The sequence below is a fragment of the Stenella coeruleoalba genome (genome assembly GCF_951394435.1).
Source record: "Stenella coeruleoalba genome assembly, chromosome: 15".
Classification (NCBI taxonomy): domain Eukaryota; kingdom Metazoa; phylum Chordata; class Mammalia; order Artiodactyla; family Delphinidae; genus Stenella; species Stenella coeruleoalba.
Window position 1 is genome coordinate 8,254,117 of NC_137161.1, and position 18,967 is coordinate 8,273,083.

The following is an 18,967-nucleotide window of genomic DNA, read 5'->3' on the forward strand; positions in this document are numbered from 1 at the left end:
CCCCTTAAGATAGAAACTGTTTGTTATCATTTCACCAAAGCAAAATATGTTTGGCTCTTCCGAGGTGTCTCTTGTTTGCTTGCCATGGATGGGACTTGTGTTTTCACCTTTATTTAATTGCTGGAACTGAGCAGAAGTTGAAAATCCAATATGTTCCAGAAAGGATGTCTGTGATGTGGAATAAAAATTAGAATGGCTATGTCGTAATTCTTGTTGGGAGAAAACCCTTCGGAATCTGCTCTGTTGTTGTTGTTACTGTTGTTATTTCTCTTTCCTTCTCTCCATCTCTCCCTTCTTTCTCTGCCCCCCCCACCTTCTTCTTCCCCTTCTTCCCCTTCCTCTCCCTCCCCCTCCCCCTCCTGTCTCCCCCTCCTTCTTCTTCTTCTTCTTCTTCCCCCCCACCCTTTCTTTTTGGAGCCAAATTTAGTAGCTCACAAAGCTCAGGTCTCTGGTAATTCAAATTCTCATGAGTTTGCTGGCTATTTTCTAGCAAGCCTAGGTCTCTGTTTCAGCAGCCTACAAGAGGGACCTCTTCCCATGAACTTTAAATTTAAAAGCTGCAGGTTAAATCCAGGGCAGTTGTTAGCTTCGAAGTTCCAGGTTTTCTGAAGAGAAACTTCTTTTTGGATATTCATGTGTAGTTGCCTATCCGAGGAACCTCGTGTCTCTTGCAGCTCGCACGTGAAAATGCAGAGTTGATCTCCAGCAGGCAAACAGAATGTGTTTTATTTTCAAATTTGAAACAGAAAAATAACATGAATTAGTTAAATGATTGATACTGAAAGATAACACAAAATCAGATAGAGATACAAATGAAAGCAAAATATTGGGATGGCCAAAAAGTACATTCAGGTTTTTCTGTAATATCTTATGGAAAAGCCCAAACAAACTTTTTGGCCAACCCAATATTTTTGTCAAGAAAATAAAGAAGCATTTAAAGATCGCTTTAAATTGCTTAGTCCTACAAATGATGTTTCTATTTCTAAGCTTTCACATTTCATCTCCTAACTGTTAGTTGGAAAGAGCGAGGCTAAAATGTTGTGATCTTGGCCCCATCATCCCCAGGCTGTGCTGCCTCTTGGACCTCAGTTTACTCATCTCTTAAATGGCCGTAATAATATTACCTACCCCTTAGGATTCTTGTGAGAATTAAATGAGTAATGCAGGTAGTATGCGTATTTCAGTGCCTGAAACATAGGAAGAACTCAGTAATTCAGGGTTGGCAAACTACCATTAATGGGCCAAATATAGCCCATCACCTGTGTTTGTATGGCCCATGAGCTAAGAATGGTTCTTACATTTTGAATGGTTGAAGAAAAATCAAAAGAAGAATAATATTTTGTGATGCGTGAAAATTACACAAAATTCAAATTTCAGTGTTTATGAATAAAGTTTTATTAGAACACAGACACCCTCCTTCCTTTACACAGTCTATGGCAGCTTTCATGCTACAAGGGCAGAGCTGAGTAATTGCAAGGCCCTTTGCAGGAAGAGTTTGCCTCCCCCTGCGGGAATGTCAATGCATAGGAGTTGTAACAACAGGAAGTGAGTGCTTCCCAGTAATCAGGGATTATATTTCCTCATGAAATTACACACCTCACAGCTGACTCAGTGTCCACGTGGAGTCAAGGTATGTGTAAAACAACTAGTTTAATTTCCTTTTCCCAAGTAAGGGAGATGGTGTTAATCCAAACAATGGATAATACTCTAATCCTTCAGAACAGGACAATTAGGTGTCATTAACCATATTACAAGAGTCCTGAAACAGTCTCAACTTCTTCTGGCTGAAATGCGATTGAGTTTAGTTTTTAAAGTTTCTCTACCGAGAATTTCCAAAACTGATCTATCACCCAGTGCAAAGTAAAGAGCAGGCTGATGTCAACATTTTTCAAAATGTTTTATGAAAAGAAAAATAAGGTGCTTGAAGCCCCTGGAAGTTTTAACGCTTTTCCTAGAATGAGCCTTTGGTCCTAACAGGAAAAAAAATCTGTTTATCCTGACTACGGAAAATATTGAATTCTTTTGTTGTAACCTGAAAATGTTTTGACCACTGGTTAATTGAGGTAATGTTCTAACTAATGGTGGGGGGCTGGGGGCGGGGGTGGGAGCTTTCCTTTCCAGTGACCTATTAGATCAGGGAAACAGGTATTTCTCTTTCTTAGTGATGAACTTCTCAGTTGCAAGTGAAAGAAAACCCATCTCTACCTGGATTAAAAAGAAAGTGGAATTTATTGGCTCTCATGCTCTCCCTTGGCTCAACCTTCTTGGCCTGGCTACGTCCTCTGCCTTCCAACATCACGTCAGCCAGTGCAGAGTAAAGGAGAAACTGGTCCAGCAGCAACCCTGCACGTCCTGGAATTTGTTCCTGTTCATTGACTTAAACGGGTTCCCATGCTCTGTTAGTCAGCATCTGCCAGGTTGTGTTGCAATAACAACCAAGCCCCAAATTCCAGTGGTTTTCAACAGCACAGATTCTTTTTTTTTTTTTTTCCTCACTCATGCTGCATATCAGCTGTAAGTTGGCTTGTGGGTGATCCTTATGGCCTCTTCCTACTGAAATCTAGATGGAAAAAGCAGCCCCTTCAACAAGGAGGTGCAGCTGGAATGGCAGAGAGAAAATAGTGCCATGGCTGAGCCATGGAATAGCTCTTAAAACTTTCACTCAGTCGAGGTTTATATCATGTCCACTCACATTCCATTCTCCAAAGCAAGTCACACAGCAGTGGGCATGCATGTGTAATTCTTTTATAGGAAGGCAGAATGAATAATTGGGAAAATTCTACTTTCTGCCACATATTCCCATCCCTGAACTCATATGACCAAGGAGCTAGGCCATGTTAATTGGCTTAGACCTGCTCAACCAGCTTCATCCGTATTACATAGTATTAAAGTTAGGGAGGATTGTCCTCCCAAAGAAAACCTAGGGGGCTGAGAATGAGGAAGAATGTGAAAGAGTTACTGGGTATAAAAATGAAATCTCTACAGTGTCTTTGCAATTAAATAATCATGTTATAAATCAAATCAGAACAAATCCAAATAAGATTCTATAATTTAAAAATTTAATATCAATATTATTATGTCATGGGTGAAGTTTAAGTGGAGGAAATCCATTTTGCTATAAATCAGTTTCTGAAACTCACAGCTCTAGTAAAAACTGTGTAAACCAAATTTTAAGAGTAAATATGGTATATTACTAGGGGCAAAAAGTGAAACCTTTTGCTGAAATGTGTATTGTCCGTGTTAATTGTACTAGCCATCTACATGCAACATACAATATCCCCTACTGAAATCAAGCAAGGGAGACTTAATTCTAAAATGTAGCACAAATCTGATTTTCACCTTGTCCACTGTACCCAAAGTTAAAGTGTGCAGATGCAGTCATATATTCTGATTAAGGAACAACTCTTTCCAAAGCTCTGGCCTGGAAAGGAATCAGAAAGCTATCCAAAGAAAAATCAAATTCTCATGTCTGTATATGCAAATCAGATCCTCACTTAGCTCGAATCCTTCTAGATTTCCACACTGGATGTCAGTGGATTTTTTTTTTTTCTTGGCTGCTGAAAGCCAACTTCTTGGCCTGACTTCAAAGCTAATGAGAGTCCCTAGAAGTCCCTTTTTTTCTTCCTACTGAAATAGTTGTGTTTTGAAGAATGGACTCTGGGCTAGGATTTATAAGTTGACACGCCTTGACATTTGGAAAGGTCCAGTAAGAAAACCATTGGCACTCAAGTAAAGTTGATGTGCAAAGTTATTCCCATACAGTCATTTTATCATATGAGTAAATGGCCCACCAGGCTCTCCACACAAAAAATGAACTTGCTGCTTCAATCGCAAATAAATCTGAACCCAGAGTCAGTGAGTCAGACTCTGTTCATTACCTACCTATGGGCCATTTCCCATTCCTCCACCCTCTTTCTCTTGATCTTAGGTAAGGTTGGCAACCCCAAAGTATTTCACTGTGATTTGTCTAAACCAACAATCCCGTTTTCTTCACCAATAATTAGTCAAGGGGTAAGGATGTGACCTACTTTTGGTCAATGAAATGTACCCTGAGTAGAGGATCAAAATACAGAAGTTCATTTGAAGCCACTCTTTTGCTGTGACTGTCCTTCCTTCTTAGGACATTGGGTTGAGGATGTGATGCATGGAACTGTGGCAACTACTTTATATCCATGAGGCAGCAGATAAAAGGATGAAAATTCAGCATGACAAGGATGGCAGAGCCAAAGGATAGAAAGAGCCCAGGTTATAGAAACACTGTGGAGCCACCGAACCAACCCCGTAACTTCCTACTTTCAACCTTCTTCTTCCATATTGTTATTGGTTAAGTCACTATTAGATATTCAGTTACTGGTAAACAACTCCATCCTCATTGAAATGACTACTTGCCTGTGGTGCGACTTTGGCTAAGTCATTCACTCATTATGATTCTTGATCTATAGAATAGGGATAATGTTACCTACTCTGAGCTGTCTTGAGTAACTCAGTAACTCTTTATTGAGGTAATGTATTAAAAATACCTTGTACAATGTCTGACATAGTAAGAGATAGTTATTGATATCTTCTCTAAATAGTGGACATGTGCATGGTGGGTGATTCCAGGTAATTCATGCCCGTGGAGTAAATGGCTCTCAAATAGCCTAAGTAACAACTGCTAGTGTTAATTAAGTGCTCGTTACATGTCAGGCACGGTTCCAAGAACTTCACACGTGTTGCCCGATTTAATTCTCAAAACAACTTTCTGATGTGCATACTATCCCCATCGAGAAGTGAGAAATGAAAACACAGACGTGTGGAGTAGGAAACTTGGATTAGAGCCCCTGGAAGGGGTAGGGTCAAGATTTAGGCCCAGGCAGGCTGGTCACTCCACCAGGCTGCCTACATTTCAGATGTACCCCAGGGCTCTTGTGGCTGAAGCTTATTTTTCAGAAATGCAATTAAGTCAGGCCTGGATGCGGAAACCCAGGACCACATTTGACCACTAATCCAGCCTCTTATCTGGCTCTAGTCTCTGCCTGGTTTCCTAAAGACAGGCCTGGGTTGAAGACAGACAGCCCAGCAGCAGAAGCCTCCTCCCAGTCGTGCTTTGTTTGACTGTCCAGTGGTTTTAGTGTTTTACTGTCTTTCAGTGGGACGACATAACTTTCATTTGTTGTAGTTCCCACCACTCCTTTTTGTCTTAAACCTGGTCAATCCATGCTGACTTCACCTGCCTTGCATTCTGGGGACTTTTGACTTTATAACTCCCCAACCTAGATCTTAGATTACAAAGGGAAAATGCTGCAAGTTGTGTCAATACCTTAAGAAACAGAAGGTGGGGAGAGAATGCTATGATTTAATTGCCAGGTTTGGGGATGTTTCTATATGCTGATTTGCTGATGGGCACCTTCCTGCTTCAGCTGACAATATAAAGATGAAGGGTCCTTCTCAATTTGGATCATTTGGGTTATTTGCAAACCAATGGTATATTCCGCATGGAGGAACGGAAAATGATTTCTCCACAGTCATCCTGTGTTTTTAGAAATGACTAAGTTCCCTTCCCCTCCTCCCTAACAGCAAGAACAGGATTCGGAGGAAGCTGGGGGTCTGGCACCAGCCAAAACAAATGCAAAGATGCCTTTGGCTCTAGAGGACTTCTCTCTGCGGCAGAGATGACAAGTGTTTGTGTAAAGGGCCAGATAGTAAATGTTTTAGACTTTGCCGGCTACGTGGAGTCTCCGTTGCCAATTCTTCATCTTTTTAAACAATTTTTCCAACCCTTTAAAAAATCTAGAATCTATTCTTAGCTCATGGGCCATCCTCAGACAGGCTCTGGGATGAATTTGGTAGTAGTTTGCCAACCCCTGCCTGAGGAAACGAAAAGGAAATTATAAAACTCCAGGCCAACTAACTCTGTCGCGTTGCAGGGACCAGTGCAAACACAAAAGCTGTCCCAGGTGTGACTGGGGCACAGCCCAAACGGAGTGAGGCGATGCAAACGAACAAAATCTGGAATCAGAGCGCAGGTGAACCATCTAAGGGCAGGGCTTCCATCTCAGCCCCCCACTGGTGGCCATCCCTTCAGACATTCAAGGGGCGCTGAGCTCACAAGGTACCCTGCTGGGGGCCACAGGAACTTAGCCAGGGTTCTCTTGCCAAGTTCATCCTGTTTCTGAAAGCAGGAACTTCAGTTAAGTAACAAGAACAAGTGACTGGTCTGGGGAGAAGTGGGAAAATGAGTTAACAAGGAAGTCAAGCCCATTAAACTGAGAAGCTTTCATGCTATCCTTTCTTGCAAAGAGGACGGTTTCTCCACAGCTGCAGCGAGCTAGGATGTGCAGTGGAAAACATCCTGGCCACTGTCCTAAGATTGTACCCTTAAGGACATAATTACACAGGCCAGGTGTGATCTACCTTTAGGGGAGACCAAACAGGTGGGTCTGATAGATTGATTGGAAGGGGTATTGAGCATGCTCTGAAGGGCGGTCCTTAAAAGGGACTCCCTATGCAAGCCTTGTAGCTTCCCAGGGCAGGAATTTTGTCTCTTCCACTTCAGCATATTTGGAGAGCACATGATATGATGTAAGTATTACTTCTTCAAGATGTGCCTATGTATAACCTAGACTCCAAACTGTAGCTACCATGTGGTTGAGGGGAGAACCGGGACCCCACTTTATAAAACATGTCTGGGGGATGGGGTTTTTTCCCACTGTCTTATTACCTGGCAAAACAATCCAGGTGGTGTGTGAATCACAGGCAGAGGCTGTAAAGTCCAAAGAAGTAGAATCAGCCTTACAAACAGTGGATCTCAGCGAAGAAGGAGATCGCACACCTGAACCCACAGAAGAAACGCTCAAGAGCGCAGAACGCAAAACACCAAGACCCTCTCTGATGGCGTTTCTCAGACAGATGGTAAGCCCTTGCTTCCAGTTCAGGGAAACTGAAATACATACATCAGCTTCTGAGACCAAAGAGCCCAGGTCAGGCGGTGAGACATGATTCTAGGTAGTATAGATGGAATATAAACCGAATAGGAGTTGAGAAAATTCCCTTTCGTCCTCCTGATTTAATCACAGAGAATGTCTCTCTTTATTGCTAATTTTCCTTAACCTTTAACCCCTGCTAACTGCCTTCTTAACAAAGGAGGAGCTGGCCTGGGCTCCTGAGCTGTGGCAGACAACAATACCAACCTGGAAGTTAATAGTGTTGCTTACTTTTAATTTTATTTATTTTTAAAAGTTTCGCTGTGTATTTGGCAAATGATCCCATTTTCCTCGTTATGGTAATAATATGCAGTTTCCTTTGAAAATACGTTTATTTACATAAAGAACATAAGGCATTTTTAAAGGATTAAGTAATTAATAGTTCAAGTTATATTTTGATGTTGGAAAACTTCTGAAGGGGATGTATGAGTGACACAAATTTGGGCAAAGCTTGTTTATAGATAATTCCAGAAAGGGTATGATATGAAAGGAAATGACGATTTCCTAATAGTGAGGGTGTATAATTTAGTTGGTGAATTTGCCATGTTTTTAATTTCTATAGAATGGAAGGAATCTGGGCAGACATCTTTGGGCGTCTGTGAAGAGTCATGTGCATAAAATATCTAAACATGCAGGAACTTAATATAATGCAATCAAACCCCAATCGGCTGGAAGACAAAAAAACAAAAAGCCATGTAAAAGGTCATTGGTTTAATTCTCTTTTAATGAAAAACAAGAATTTCATTATAGTGTGCCTTTATTTTCAGGAGTATTTGGGAATTAATCCTTTGAGAAAGCAACTCTCTAATTTCACAAGCTCAATCTGTTAAGGAATTCTTTCTAGTCCACAAAACAAAACAGAACAAAACCCTTGCCAGTGGGAGATGAGGAATATTAGAAATCACTGTTAGAAACTGTTGACAGGAATCATTTTCTTTTATTGCTGAATTCTCATGGAGTAAGAAGTACTGGGCAGCCTGCATGGCTGGAACCCCATCTGTATTCCTGGCCATTTATTCTGCAATTTGGCACTGAAAATGGGCATCAAGATTTGAGATTTTTAAATCAATTTTTACATGACATCAGGAAAGAAAAGAACATTTGGCCTCTTTCTGGCAACCCATCTACATTACAAATGGGATCCCCAAATAGCTCATCACAACATTGAGGATGGTCCAGCTTTCTCGTTTCTGGATGGAGTTGAGAGATACAAAAAAAAAAGCAAACAGAATGACTTTCTCTTCCAAATAATCAACATGAGACTTCTTCGTTTAAAAGGGAGGAAAATACAAGAGAGAGACTCCAAATAAAGCATGAAAGACCTCTAAACCACCCAATGCATCCATTCAAAACAAGTCCTTAAATTCAAGTGAGGTTCCATACTTAAATTCGTCCTCTGGAGTTATCCATTAGATGTTGTTTGGGGATATTTTCTAGCAGTAGAAACTGTGTAAGTCTGAACAAATTGGAAACAAGCGTCGTTTGGAATTGATTCTCCATAGGATAGGGATGGGGTAGAAAAGGACACATTTCCCCAAGTAATCCTCCGTCACTTCACAGTGCCAGGTCTTATAATGTCCATTGTTCTTATTTCCTGTTGCCCACTAAAAGGGTTATACCTGGGAGCTTGAATATTATTGCTTCCTTTTCATGTTTAAACCCCCAAGCTTCCATGATTGTTGAGATTTCCCCTAAAATTCCAGATTTCTTAATTATTCTGGTCTTGCATTCTGTTTTGTTTTCATTAGAACATTATATTCCCATTGCAGTTAATTCAGATACACAAAAGACAGGGGTTTTTTCAAGTTTACCACAATTCCCACCACTCCCTATTGCCCCACCCAGGCCACCTCCCTCATTGACATTTCCGGTCTATCCCGTGGGTATTTGAGTTTGCAGCCCCAGATACAGAGCCATCTCACTCTTTATGAGAACTTCATTGAATCACATTGTCTGGGTTTATCATGTTCTGATTAACCGTTGCGCTATGGATGGACATTTGGTTTCCAACTTTCTGCATTTCATTTATTCACTTATTCAACAAATAATTATTAAGCTCTCACTATATTCTAGACGATACAGATACGTAAATAGATGTGGTCCGTGTCCTCATGCAGAACAAAGCCTAGTAAGGAAAACAGACTTATTTTGAAGTCTGTGCCATATTCAGTGAGCATACACCATGTATCTTCCACACGTGATCTCAGCGGCTTCACTAACCTGCATGAATATCGTTATACGTCTACTTTTTGCCCAGGTGTTAATATCCCCATAGTGTAGAATCCTGCAAGTCAGCTTCAGCAGTTTTTTTCAGGAAACACTTTTGGGTAATATTTCATAGCTTTCAAACTAAAGTCTTTGGATTTATGTAGGGAAACAACAAACAAACAAAAAACTGCTTTAAGGGCTTGACGATAGAGGCAGCATCTGGCCCATCGCTATGGGATTTTTATTTTCTATTTCTTTTAGTATGTGCCTGAGCATTATAATTGAATAAGTGAATGTTTTAAACTGATTTTAAGTATTTTTAGCAAAATATAGTTTTTAAAAGTAATTGATTTAATAGAAGGGAAAACTCAATTGCAAACACATCACCCTTGTTTTGTAATCAGGGTTTCCATTCATCTGATCATTGATTTTCTACTTTCTAGCCTTCCCTTCCCTTAAATTTCTTTCAGATAGCGTATTTTACTATCCCATGGCAAAGTACTTCTCGGTTGAGTATTTTTTTTAAATAAATGCATTTCCCAGTTCATTTCTAAAGTGATCTTTTTCTTTCCAGAAATCAATCTTTCCTAAAAACAGAAAGAAGATCATTTTTCAAATAATTATATTTCAGGGAAAAGAAAATAGAGTCATATAAGTCCTAACATTGCATTGGGCACATATAGATGTAGCACTTCACAAAAATCCTATGGGCTCCTGCAGACTTTCGAAAAAATTGCAAGGAATAGCTAAGACATCTGTCACACCCTAAATAGAAAAAGAGTCTTATGTGTATTAATTCAACGGTATGTCAAGAAATTGGCTATCTGAAGCACTAGTATATTTTTACAAAGTGCGTGGGTGGAGAACTGTATTCATGTACCCACAAACCAGGTAGGCAGATGAAACCAGAAAAGGTGGTGGATGGAAGTACAAAGATAATAGATTTATACTTTGTCAATATTAATAACACCTTACACTTGAAAAGTGCTTTCTCCTGCAAACCATTGTCACATACATGGTTTCATTTAATCCTCCTCCTGTCTCTTTCTCTAGACCATTAGTTTTGTAAGAAACTCTGTTGGAATAACCTTCTCAGGCTTAGATAAGAAAGACTCTTGAACTTTAATACTGGGCAAATTAAAGGCCCAAGTGAGACAGCCATGAAATCAGAGGGATTTTGTTAATTACACTCAATCTAATAAATCTAAGAAAACCTGCTGAAATTGACTGTCTTGTGGAAAAAGGAGAATCGTTTGTAAGGATAATTATAAAACAACAAACAGGCGTCTTTTAGCCAAAGTTTTTGATCTCAACTTCTTCCCTGAGTGTTAAAATATGAATATTGAGTTGTTCTTTAAGGTAAGGTTTCTGAAAGTAGCATTTGTTGGGGGCAATTCCTGTCTCCATCAGCGACTTGCATTCTTTCCTACCCTAAAAGGGGACTCTGGAGTCATTTGGTGGGTCTCAGCTATTAATAGTAATAATAATAATAGCTACTGTTCTAAAAACCCTGTGAAACAAACACTCTTCCTGCCCCACTGTGCAGATGAGGGCACGAAGACTCAGTGTTTAAGGGACCTGCCCAAGGTCGCGGAGCTGGTCGACAGCAGAGCCGGAATTCAGAGTCAGGCTTTCGTTGCTTCTAAAGCTGAGCCTTGTCACTGCTGCCTCCTGTGCTGCTTCTGGGAGCCATTTTCTTGGAGAGTAAATAGAACAACCATAGCTCCATTTTTGTGATTCTCCACCTGAAATTACAACAAAGCACGAGAAAGCAGAATTCATACATGTCTTACATAAAGCTTGGACGAAAGTTTTCTGAATATACTTGTCACTAAAGCGAGATTTACCTTGGCTGTGTCGTTTTGTCTGAATTGTCCAATTCCATTTCAGGTGAGCGTCTTGGTAAAACACAAAGATTGGACTCATAACCTCTGTTTATCCTGGAACTTTCTAGCAGGTCCAGTTCTTTAGATTTGTTGTAATGAGGTTGATTTAGTAAACAGTCGGGCTCCTCTACTCACACTAAATTAAAATATCCCAATTCTTCCTTTAAATCGCAACTTCAGTTGGGATAGATCTCTATCAAAATACATTTGTATTCCTTTCAAAGAGATTTGGACTGACCATCAAACACTTCCACTAGAATTTTAAGTACCTAAGTGATATATATCAGAGATGCGTCCAGCATTCTTCAGCGTATCAAGCTATAGGAATGCATGACACAATGAAAGAAATTTAAAAGTGATTTCATTAATATGCAAGGCTTGGATTCACAACCAGATCCCATTTCAGCACCGCAGGCTGGATGCCCTGAGATGCTTCATCTTGGATTCTCGTGAATAAAAATAAACTCTTTGTAAAGAAACTTGCTCAGTATCATACTGGGAAATCTCCACAATTACTTAATAGTCTTCAAACTGTTCTTTAAAGTACTAAATAGTCTCTGAAAGCATTTTTGTCTCTTTAAACAGCAACTCTGTTTTTTGTGACAGCTGGGAAAAATAAGCTTCTGAGGTTATGGTCCTTTGAATAGAAAGCCCAACAGGAACTATTTTAATTTGTCACTGAAAGAGGGCTCTGCAAAGAGGAAAGAGGAGGGGTAGAAAGAAAACAAAGGAGAGAGGGAGAGAGGGAAAGAGAAAGGAAAGAAGGGAAGGAAGGAGGGAGGAAGGAGGGAAGGAATTGTTAATAACTGCAGGTATTGAAGAGACCTCAGATGGACTTAATAAGACCCTTAGTCACAACTCAGCATACAGTCACCTTTGCATAAATACCGTTTTATATGCCTCAAAGTGAACAACAGAGAAAAATCATAGAAAAACTCGAGGTATTCTCCCTTTTTTTTTAAAGACTTTTAACCTATTTGCAATGATTTCCCTGGCAGCATGACGGTCTGTTTTCAGGATGGTAGTAGCCTAGATCCACTACTGTCAAGGGAGCCTTCTGATTCAATCCAAATTCTCCCTCAAGGGCTAGCTAGGAAAGGAAGGAAGAAGAAAATCAATTTTAACCTTAAACTGGCAGGTACCTAACACTAACCAAATTGAAACAATTAAAGGGAAGTTAAAAATCTCTCTCTCTTAGCGGGTGTAACATGACTCCTAATTATCCATTCAGGTTTTGCTTTAAAAAACCATGTTGGTTGGTTGGTTTTTGCCTTTCAGCATTCCCTAAAGGCCGCCTCATTAGGACAGGACCCTGTGTTCTATAGGACCCTAGGGAGTATGTTTGAGTAGGCAGGGTAGTTACAACACAGCCTGAATTCTGGAGGCCCCGTGAAATCCCAAAGTGGTAAAACTCTTGGGTGAGAGCTGAAAGAGCTAGTTGCAGGGAGAGAAATAATAACTGAGAGCCCTTTCTTTTTCTAAATGTTCTCAAGAAATTGGTCCTTGTAGAACAATGCAGAAGACCTAGAGGAAGAAAAAAACCACCTTCCATCTGAATGGGTCTAAATTGTACAAAGAGAACAGATCCTTATTTGCCCTTGGGTTGAGCAGCTTGGGGAAACCCATGACAATGATATCTCTAAGAAAAGTGCATGGAACTTCCAGACACTGGGAGTTCAGGCTGAAGAAAGAGTTCAGGAATGGCTTCTCCATTCCTAATCAATGAAGAAGTAGGTATCAAGGTCCTAGTAGCCTAGCTCTGGAAAGGTTGCTTTGGGGGTAGGAAGGATATTGGAATTCTCATACTGTGTTCAATCATAGACAGTCCTAGTCAAGTCTTCTGGATCAGAGAACAGCACCAAGCAGTAAAGATAAGCATATTTGTGCCCTGATGATAGGCACGTCCCATAAATATCCCTATTTGAGATTTTCAACCTCCACCTTATCCAAGCCCTTATCATTTTTCCTAATTAGGTAGCTTCATAGTAGATGCTCAATAAGTGTTTGTTCGTTGAATGGTACCTCCTACCTTCTACGGGCAGTGTGGGGAGGAGGTTAATGTAGAAGATGGGGCTTCCCTGGTGGTGCAGTGGTTAAGAATCCGCCTGCCAATGCAGGAGACACGGGTTCAAGCCCTGGTCCGGGAAGATCCCACATGCCGCGGAACAACTAAGCCCGTGTGCCACAACTACTGAGCCTACGCTCTAGAGCCCACGAGCCACAGCTACTGAAGCCTGCGCGCCTAGAGCCGGTGGTCCACAACAAGAGAAGCCACCGCAATGAGAAGCCTGCACGCTACAATGAAGTCGCAACCAGAGAAAAGCCCACGTGCAGCAACAAAGACCCAAAAGCAGCCAAAAATAAAAAAATAAATAAGAATATAGAAGATGGACTCATTGCCGTAGTGCCAAATCATGGCTCCCAACCTGCTACTTCCATGACCCATGTTAGTTTCTCGAAGCTTCCATTTTCTTGCTGGTAAAACAAGAGCAATAAAATTGTTCCTCTATCTTAAGACTGTGGAGTGATAAATAAATGAACTAACGCATGTTATTATATCATTTAGTACAGTTCCGGGCACTTAGCACTCCACTAAAAGTTAGCCTTCGTAAATAATAATTTTTATTATCTCTGCTAATATGAGTACCCCATCTCAGATTACAGAGGCGCATGATATTAACCAGTAAAAAAAAGTACTGAATGCTTTAATGTTTGTAACTGTTCTCCGTGCAGGTGTTATATAGGTTCTTGCTGTCCGCAAGCAGAACAGCCAAGATAATAACAGTGGAATCTAAAGTCGTCTTCTTTGTGCCACAGAGCTTAACCTCCACTTCTACAATCCCTCCCTCTAGCCAGGAGGAGGAGACCATAAGCATTGAAAACATATGTGGGGTTAGACCTGAGTCCAAATTGTTAATAACTGAACAATTCATTGCCAGACTTCTTAGGCCTTCTATCAAGCGTCAAGCATAGAACATTACTAAATCCACAGCTAAAACTGCAGACTCCAGCATTGGTCTGTATTTGTCTATGGCCAGTTAGCTTAAAGCAGTGATGCCTCAGAGTCACCTGGAGGGCTTATTAAAACAGATTGCTGGGTCCCAGCCCCGAGAGTTATTGACTCGGTAGATCTGGTGTAGTTCTCAGGGTTTGTATTTCTATCAGATTCCCAGGTGATGCTGAAGCTGCTGGTCCCGGTGTCACACTTGTAGAACCTTTAGCTTAGATTTTTGATTTAAGGGCCCAAATCTGTGACGTCAGCCCCATTCAGCCCTGTCCCTGATGCCGCCGGCCACAGGGGGCACTAAAGATTGGAAAATAGAGTGTTCGACAGTCCATCACTCCGCCAGGGGCAAAAAATACTACAGCAAAACACCCACCACTTAAATGTTACCAATAGATAGCTACCAATGGTTTAATTGTTTGTTTACTTATTCATTCATTCTACATGTTCAACCACCTTCTGGTTCCAACATCAGTATTTTCATCATCATTTATTTATCCCAGAATTACCTAATCCCAGGGTTTAAGACTTTTATTGTAGTTATTTTTGGAGACCAACACTTGAATTTAATCCGACTCTGGTTATAGACCACATAGAAATCATGTGACTCATGAGGAAGGCGTTTCTAGTTGGTCTTCCATTTGTCCTGACCTTGAATCTCAACAATGAATGACTGAGGTTATCCATTTCACAACCTCCCTTGCGTTCCCCATGTTGCTGTGCTTGTGGTAGCTGAAAGGCCATTGTCTGTTTGTTATTTTAGTCAGTGAAAGGGGATGGAGGGATCACCCACTCAGAAGAAATAAATGGGAAAGACTCCAGCTACCAAGTAAGTGATCTGTAAACTCGGTTCAATGGTGGGTTTAGCTGGCATGCTCTTGGTTCTCTGCAGCCTTATTTCTGATGCAATTCTCAACCACAGCCAACTCATTTGATGTCTCTAGGTTGGGTGCCTGCTGTATACCAGGCACCACTTTGGGCTTTGCAGATGCAAGCACGAACAAGCTAGAGTTCCTCAGCTATTTCTTACCGCAAAGCACCTTCATGTGCTCTTCCCTCTCTCCACATGGACAATTCTTTCCCATTCTTCACATCTTGGCCTAAATGTCACCTCCTCAAAAAGCTGTTCCCTTTCCACCCATCATCCCTGCATCTTGTCCTTTTACTTCATGGCACTTGTCACACATTGAAATAAGTCATATGTCCATGTCTCCCCTACCCCTTCCCGCCCCTGTCTGGAGTATTTGTAGAGCAAGGAAGGGGCCTCTTCTATTTTTTTTTTTTTTTATCACATTGCATGGTGCCTGGTACATAGTAGGAGCTTTTTCTGGAATAGATGTGTGAAAGACATGGGGTCAGGTGGTTCGTTTCTATCATTTTCTCTATCCTAAAGAGACAGCTATGACATTTTTATAAATATATGTATTGTTTTTCCCCAGTGGGATCATCTCATGCTCAACACCCTATTTTATAACCTGCACTCTTTTTTAACTTAGAAATATACCTCCACAAAAATGTCATCAAATATTCTTGTTCTAATTTTGGTAATACAGAAATGTGGTTAAGAGCATGGGTTGCAGACTCAAACTGCCCGGGTTTGAATCCTGGCTCAGCTATTTTTTAGCTGTGTGACCAAAGGCAAATTACCAATCTCTCCATGCCTCAGTTTCTCATGTGTATAATGGAGCTAGGAAAAGTGCTGCCTTATAGGGCTGTCATGTTTAGGTGAATCCATACATGTAAAGCACTTAGAACATTCCTGGTGTAGGGACTCAACAAGTGTTAGTTGCTGTGTTTATCAGCATGAGCTGCCGTAACAAAATACCATAGAGAGGAGAGAGAATGAGTATTTTGGTGTCTCTTCTTACAAAGACACTAATCCTGTTGGATCAAGGCCCCATCTTTATGACCTCAATTAACCTTAATTACTTCCTTACTCCAAATACTTTCACATTGGCTTTATATGGCTTCACCATATAAAGCCATAGCTGTTGCTGTTGTTCTATTACTATTATTATTGTGCTTCTGATGAGAAATTATCACCCTGTAATGTTGTTCATATCACACACACACACAGATTCCAGCAATTACTAAATAATTTATGATATTTCTACTTCCATAATAATTAGTTTATCCTGTATATTTTGACATGGAATATATTGCTTTTTAGTGCATTCAAATTATTTTCATTTTTCTTTTTTAACTTATTACTATACCTGCCCCCCCCAAACCCATACTCTGGACCACTTTGGAACCAAAAATCCCAAAGGTTACTACCTTGGAAACATGATAAACTTACGTCATTCACCATGAAACACTGAAATATGTTTGTACATTTTGTCTGGAATCTGACAGTGAAACAGTTATGCCAGTCATTTTGGTGATTCTAAAATCTGAAAACAGTCAGTGGAAATTTGAATGAGCTGGAAACGTCATTCTATTTACACTCATCTAGAAATGTTTTGAGCATTCTATTTTCCAGGGCTTTGGATCCAGACGTGAGAAGATTGGTGTGTACTATTGGGAGATGACAAATGCTTCGTTTAACTTTGGGGGGTGGGAACAGACATTCTCTGCTCCTGTTAGATTTGCCCTCTGAGTTATAAAAGCCTTAGTTGATATTTCCATGAAAAAAAGCCCAAGAAATTCCCAGCCTGGGTTGGCTTCCAGTGTCTGAATCAAGCGGGATGCTCCAGTAACCTTGTGCTCCAGCTTCCTGCCAGCATCCCTGGGTTCTAGGAGAGGAGACACTCGGGTTATTCAGATGGGAATAATTTTCGTTACAAATTTTGAGACAGCGTCAAGCCCCAAGCAAAGATTCTAAATCTTCTGCATTTCATGACAAAGCAGTCATGCGCAGTTCCGATTCTTAGCTCACTCTGAAGGTAAGGAACCGGCCATGTATTGTTTCCAGAAGTTCGTTTCTAAGCCATTTTTTAAAAAAAATTAGGCCTAATAGGGATGGAGTAATAACCATGTGGTAAATGGATATGACCCATTGAAAGCTCCCCTCCTGAAAAAAAATCAGTGTCCCATGAGAGCTGTTGGTTTGTAGGGACTTCCCACTTCACACCCGAGTGATGTGCTAAGGGAAGTATTTTGGGAACACTTGGAAGGCGAGTTGCTGGCCATTCATCCAGCCCATTTTGATGGCGACTTACCATGTGTCAGGTGAGGTGCTGGGGATAAAGCAATGGAAGAGACACACAGGAGTTTCGTGCTCCGGAGGGAATCAGAACATTTCCAGGTGAGCAAAGAAATCCCCGTGATGACTGCAAACATAAAGAAAATTCAGGGGCTTCCCTGGTGGCGCAGGGGTTAGGAATCCACCTGCCAACGCAGGAGACACAGGTTCCAGCCCTGGTCCGGGAAGACCCCACGTGTTGCGGCACAACGAAGCCCCTGCGCTATAACTACTGAGCCGGTGCTCTAGAGCTCGTGAGCCACAACTACTGAGCCCGCGTGCCACAACTACTGAGCCCATGTGCCACAACTACTGAAGCCCATGCTCTGCAACAAGAGAAGCCACAGCAATGAGAAGCCTGCGCACCACAAGGAAGAGTAGCCCCCCCCGCCACAATTGGAGAAAGCCCGCGTGCAGCAACGAAGACCCAATGCAGTCGAATAAATAAATAAATACTTTTTAAAAAATACAATAGGGAAAGGTAGTTAAAAAAAAAGAAAAGAAAATTCAGCAGTGTTCTACAAGAAGGGGGGTCAGGCATCTTTAGACCCTCTAATCAGGGACTGTGTCTCCAAGGAGGTGATGACATTTGAGCTGAGACCGTCCGGGAAAGAAGCAGTCATCTGAAGCCCTGGAGACAGACCGAGCAGAAGCACAGCCAGTAGGAAGCTCTGAATTGAGAATAAGTTTGTTCAAGAAAAAAAAGCACCGTGTGGCTGGAGCAGAATGAGTGGGGGGATGGGGGGTGGGGCGGGATAGAAGATGAGGCTGGAGAGACACGGGGACTCGATTCAGCAGGTGTCTGTATTTCTTGAGCGCCTTGTCTACACCCGCAGCTTGGATGCTTAGCCACTCAGAGTCGCTGCTGCTAGTGTTAAGCCAGGACCACCAACTCATCCCAGTGGGCCCGGGACGTTCCTGGTTTTAAAAAGGCAGGTTCCATGTCCTAGAACCCCCTCACTCCCAGACAGACCAAGACGGTTGGTCCCTTTATGCTTGGCATCCAGACACTGTGTGCAGTGGGCTTTCCATTACTAGCTAATTTAATCCTCACAACACCATGAAGTATGATTTGTTTGTTTGTTACTCCCATACAGAAGAGGAAGCTGAGAGATCACACCATTTATTCCAGGTCATACAGCAAGGATGTGATGAAACCAGAACCACACCATGTTTTTGTTTTTGTTTTTAATTTTTTATTTTATTATTTATTTATTTATTTTGGCTGCATTGGGTCTTCGTTGCTGCACGCGGGCTTCCGCTAGTTGCGGCAAGCGGGGGCTACTCTTTGTTGCGGTGCGCGGGCTTCTCACCATGGTGGTTTCTCTTGTTGTGGAGCACGGGCTCTAGGCGCACGGGCTTCAGTAGTTGTGGCACATGGGCTTCAGTAGTTGTGGCTCGCGGGCTCTAGAGCGCAGGCTCAGTAGTTGTGGCACACGGGCTTAGTTGTTCCGCGGCATGTGAGATCTTCCTGGACCAGGGCTCGAACCTGTGTCCCCTGCATTGGCAGGCGGATTCTCAACCACTGCGCCACCAGGGAAGTCCCCACACCATGTTCTTTTGACTCCAGACACTGAGCTTTTAGCTACTCACTGTATCTTAAAATCTTCTATGCAACAAAAACAGTTAACAGGGTGTTTGAGCAGGGTCACTGGTTTCTGGCCTTTGTGCAGAGCAGCACGGTGGGAGTTTCTGTCTCTTTCTAAGGCGAGTATCTGCTCTA

At 41.6% G+C, this 18,967-nt stretch overlaps 1 protein-coding gene across 6 annotated transcripts in view; it reads left to right on the forward strand.

Annotated features, from left to right (window-relative positions):
- Window positions 1-18,967, forward strand: part of BCAS1 (brain enriched myelin associated protein 1) — a 158,478-nt gene that overhangs the window by 133,403 nt on the left and 6,108 nt on the right. For 3 of the 6 annotated variants that reach the window (XM_079945838.1, XM_079945839.1, XM_079945841.1), the window contains 2 exons: window positions 6,718-6,891; window positions 14,824-14,889. The exons of 1 other annotated variant lie outside the window; for it this stretch is intronic. In XM_079945838.1, the coding sequence (XP_079801964.1) occupies window positions 6,718-6,891; window positions 14,824-14,889 (240 nt within the window). The remainder of the gene's footprint in view (window positions 1-6,717; window positions 6,892-14,823; window positions 14,890-18,967) is intronic. 2 more of the 6 variants (XM_079945840.1, XM_079945842.1) reach the window with 2 other exon arrangements.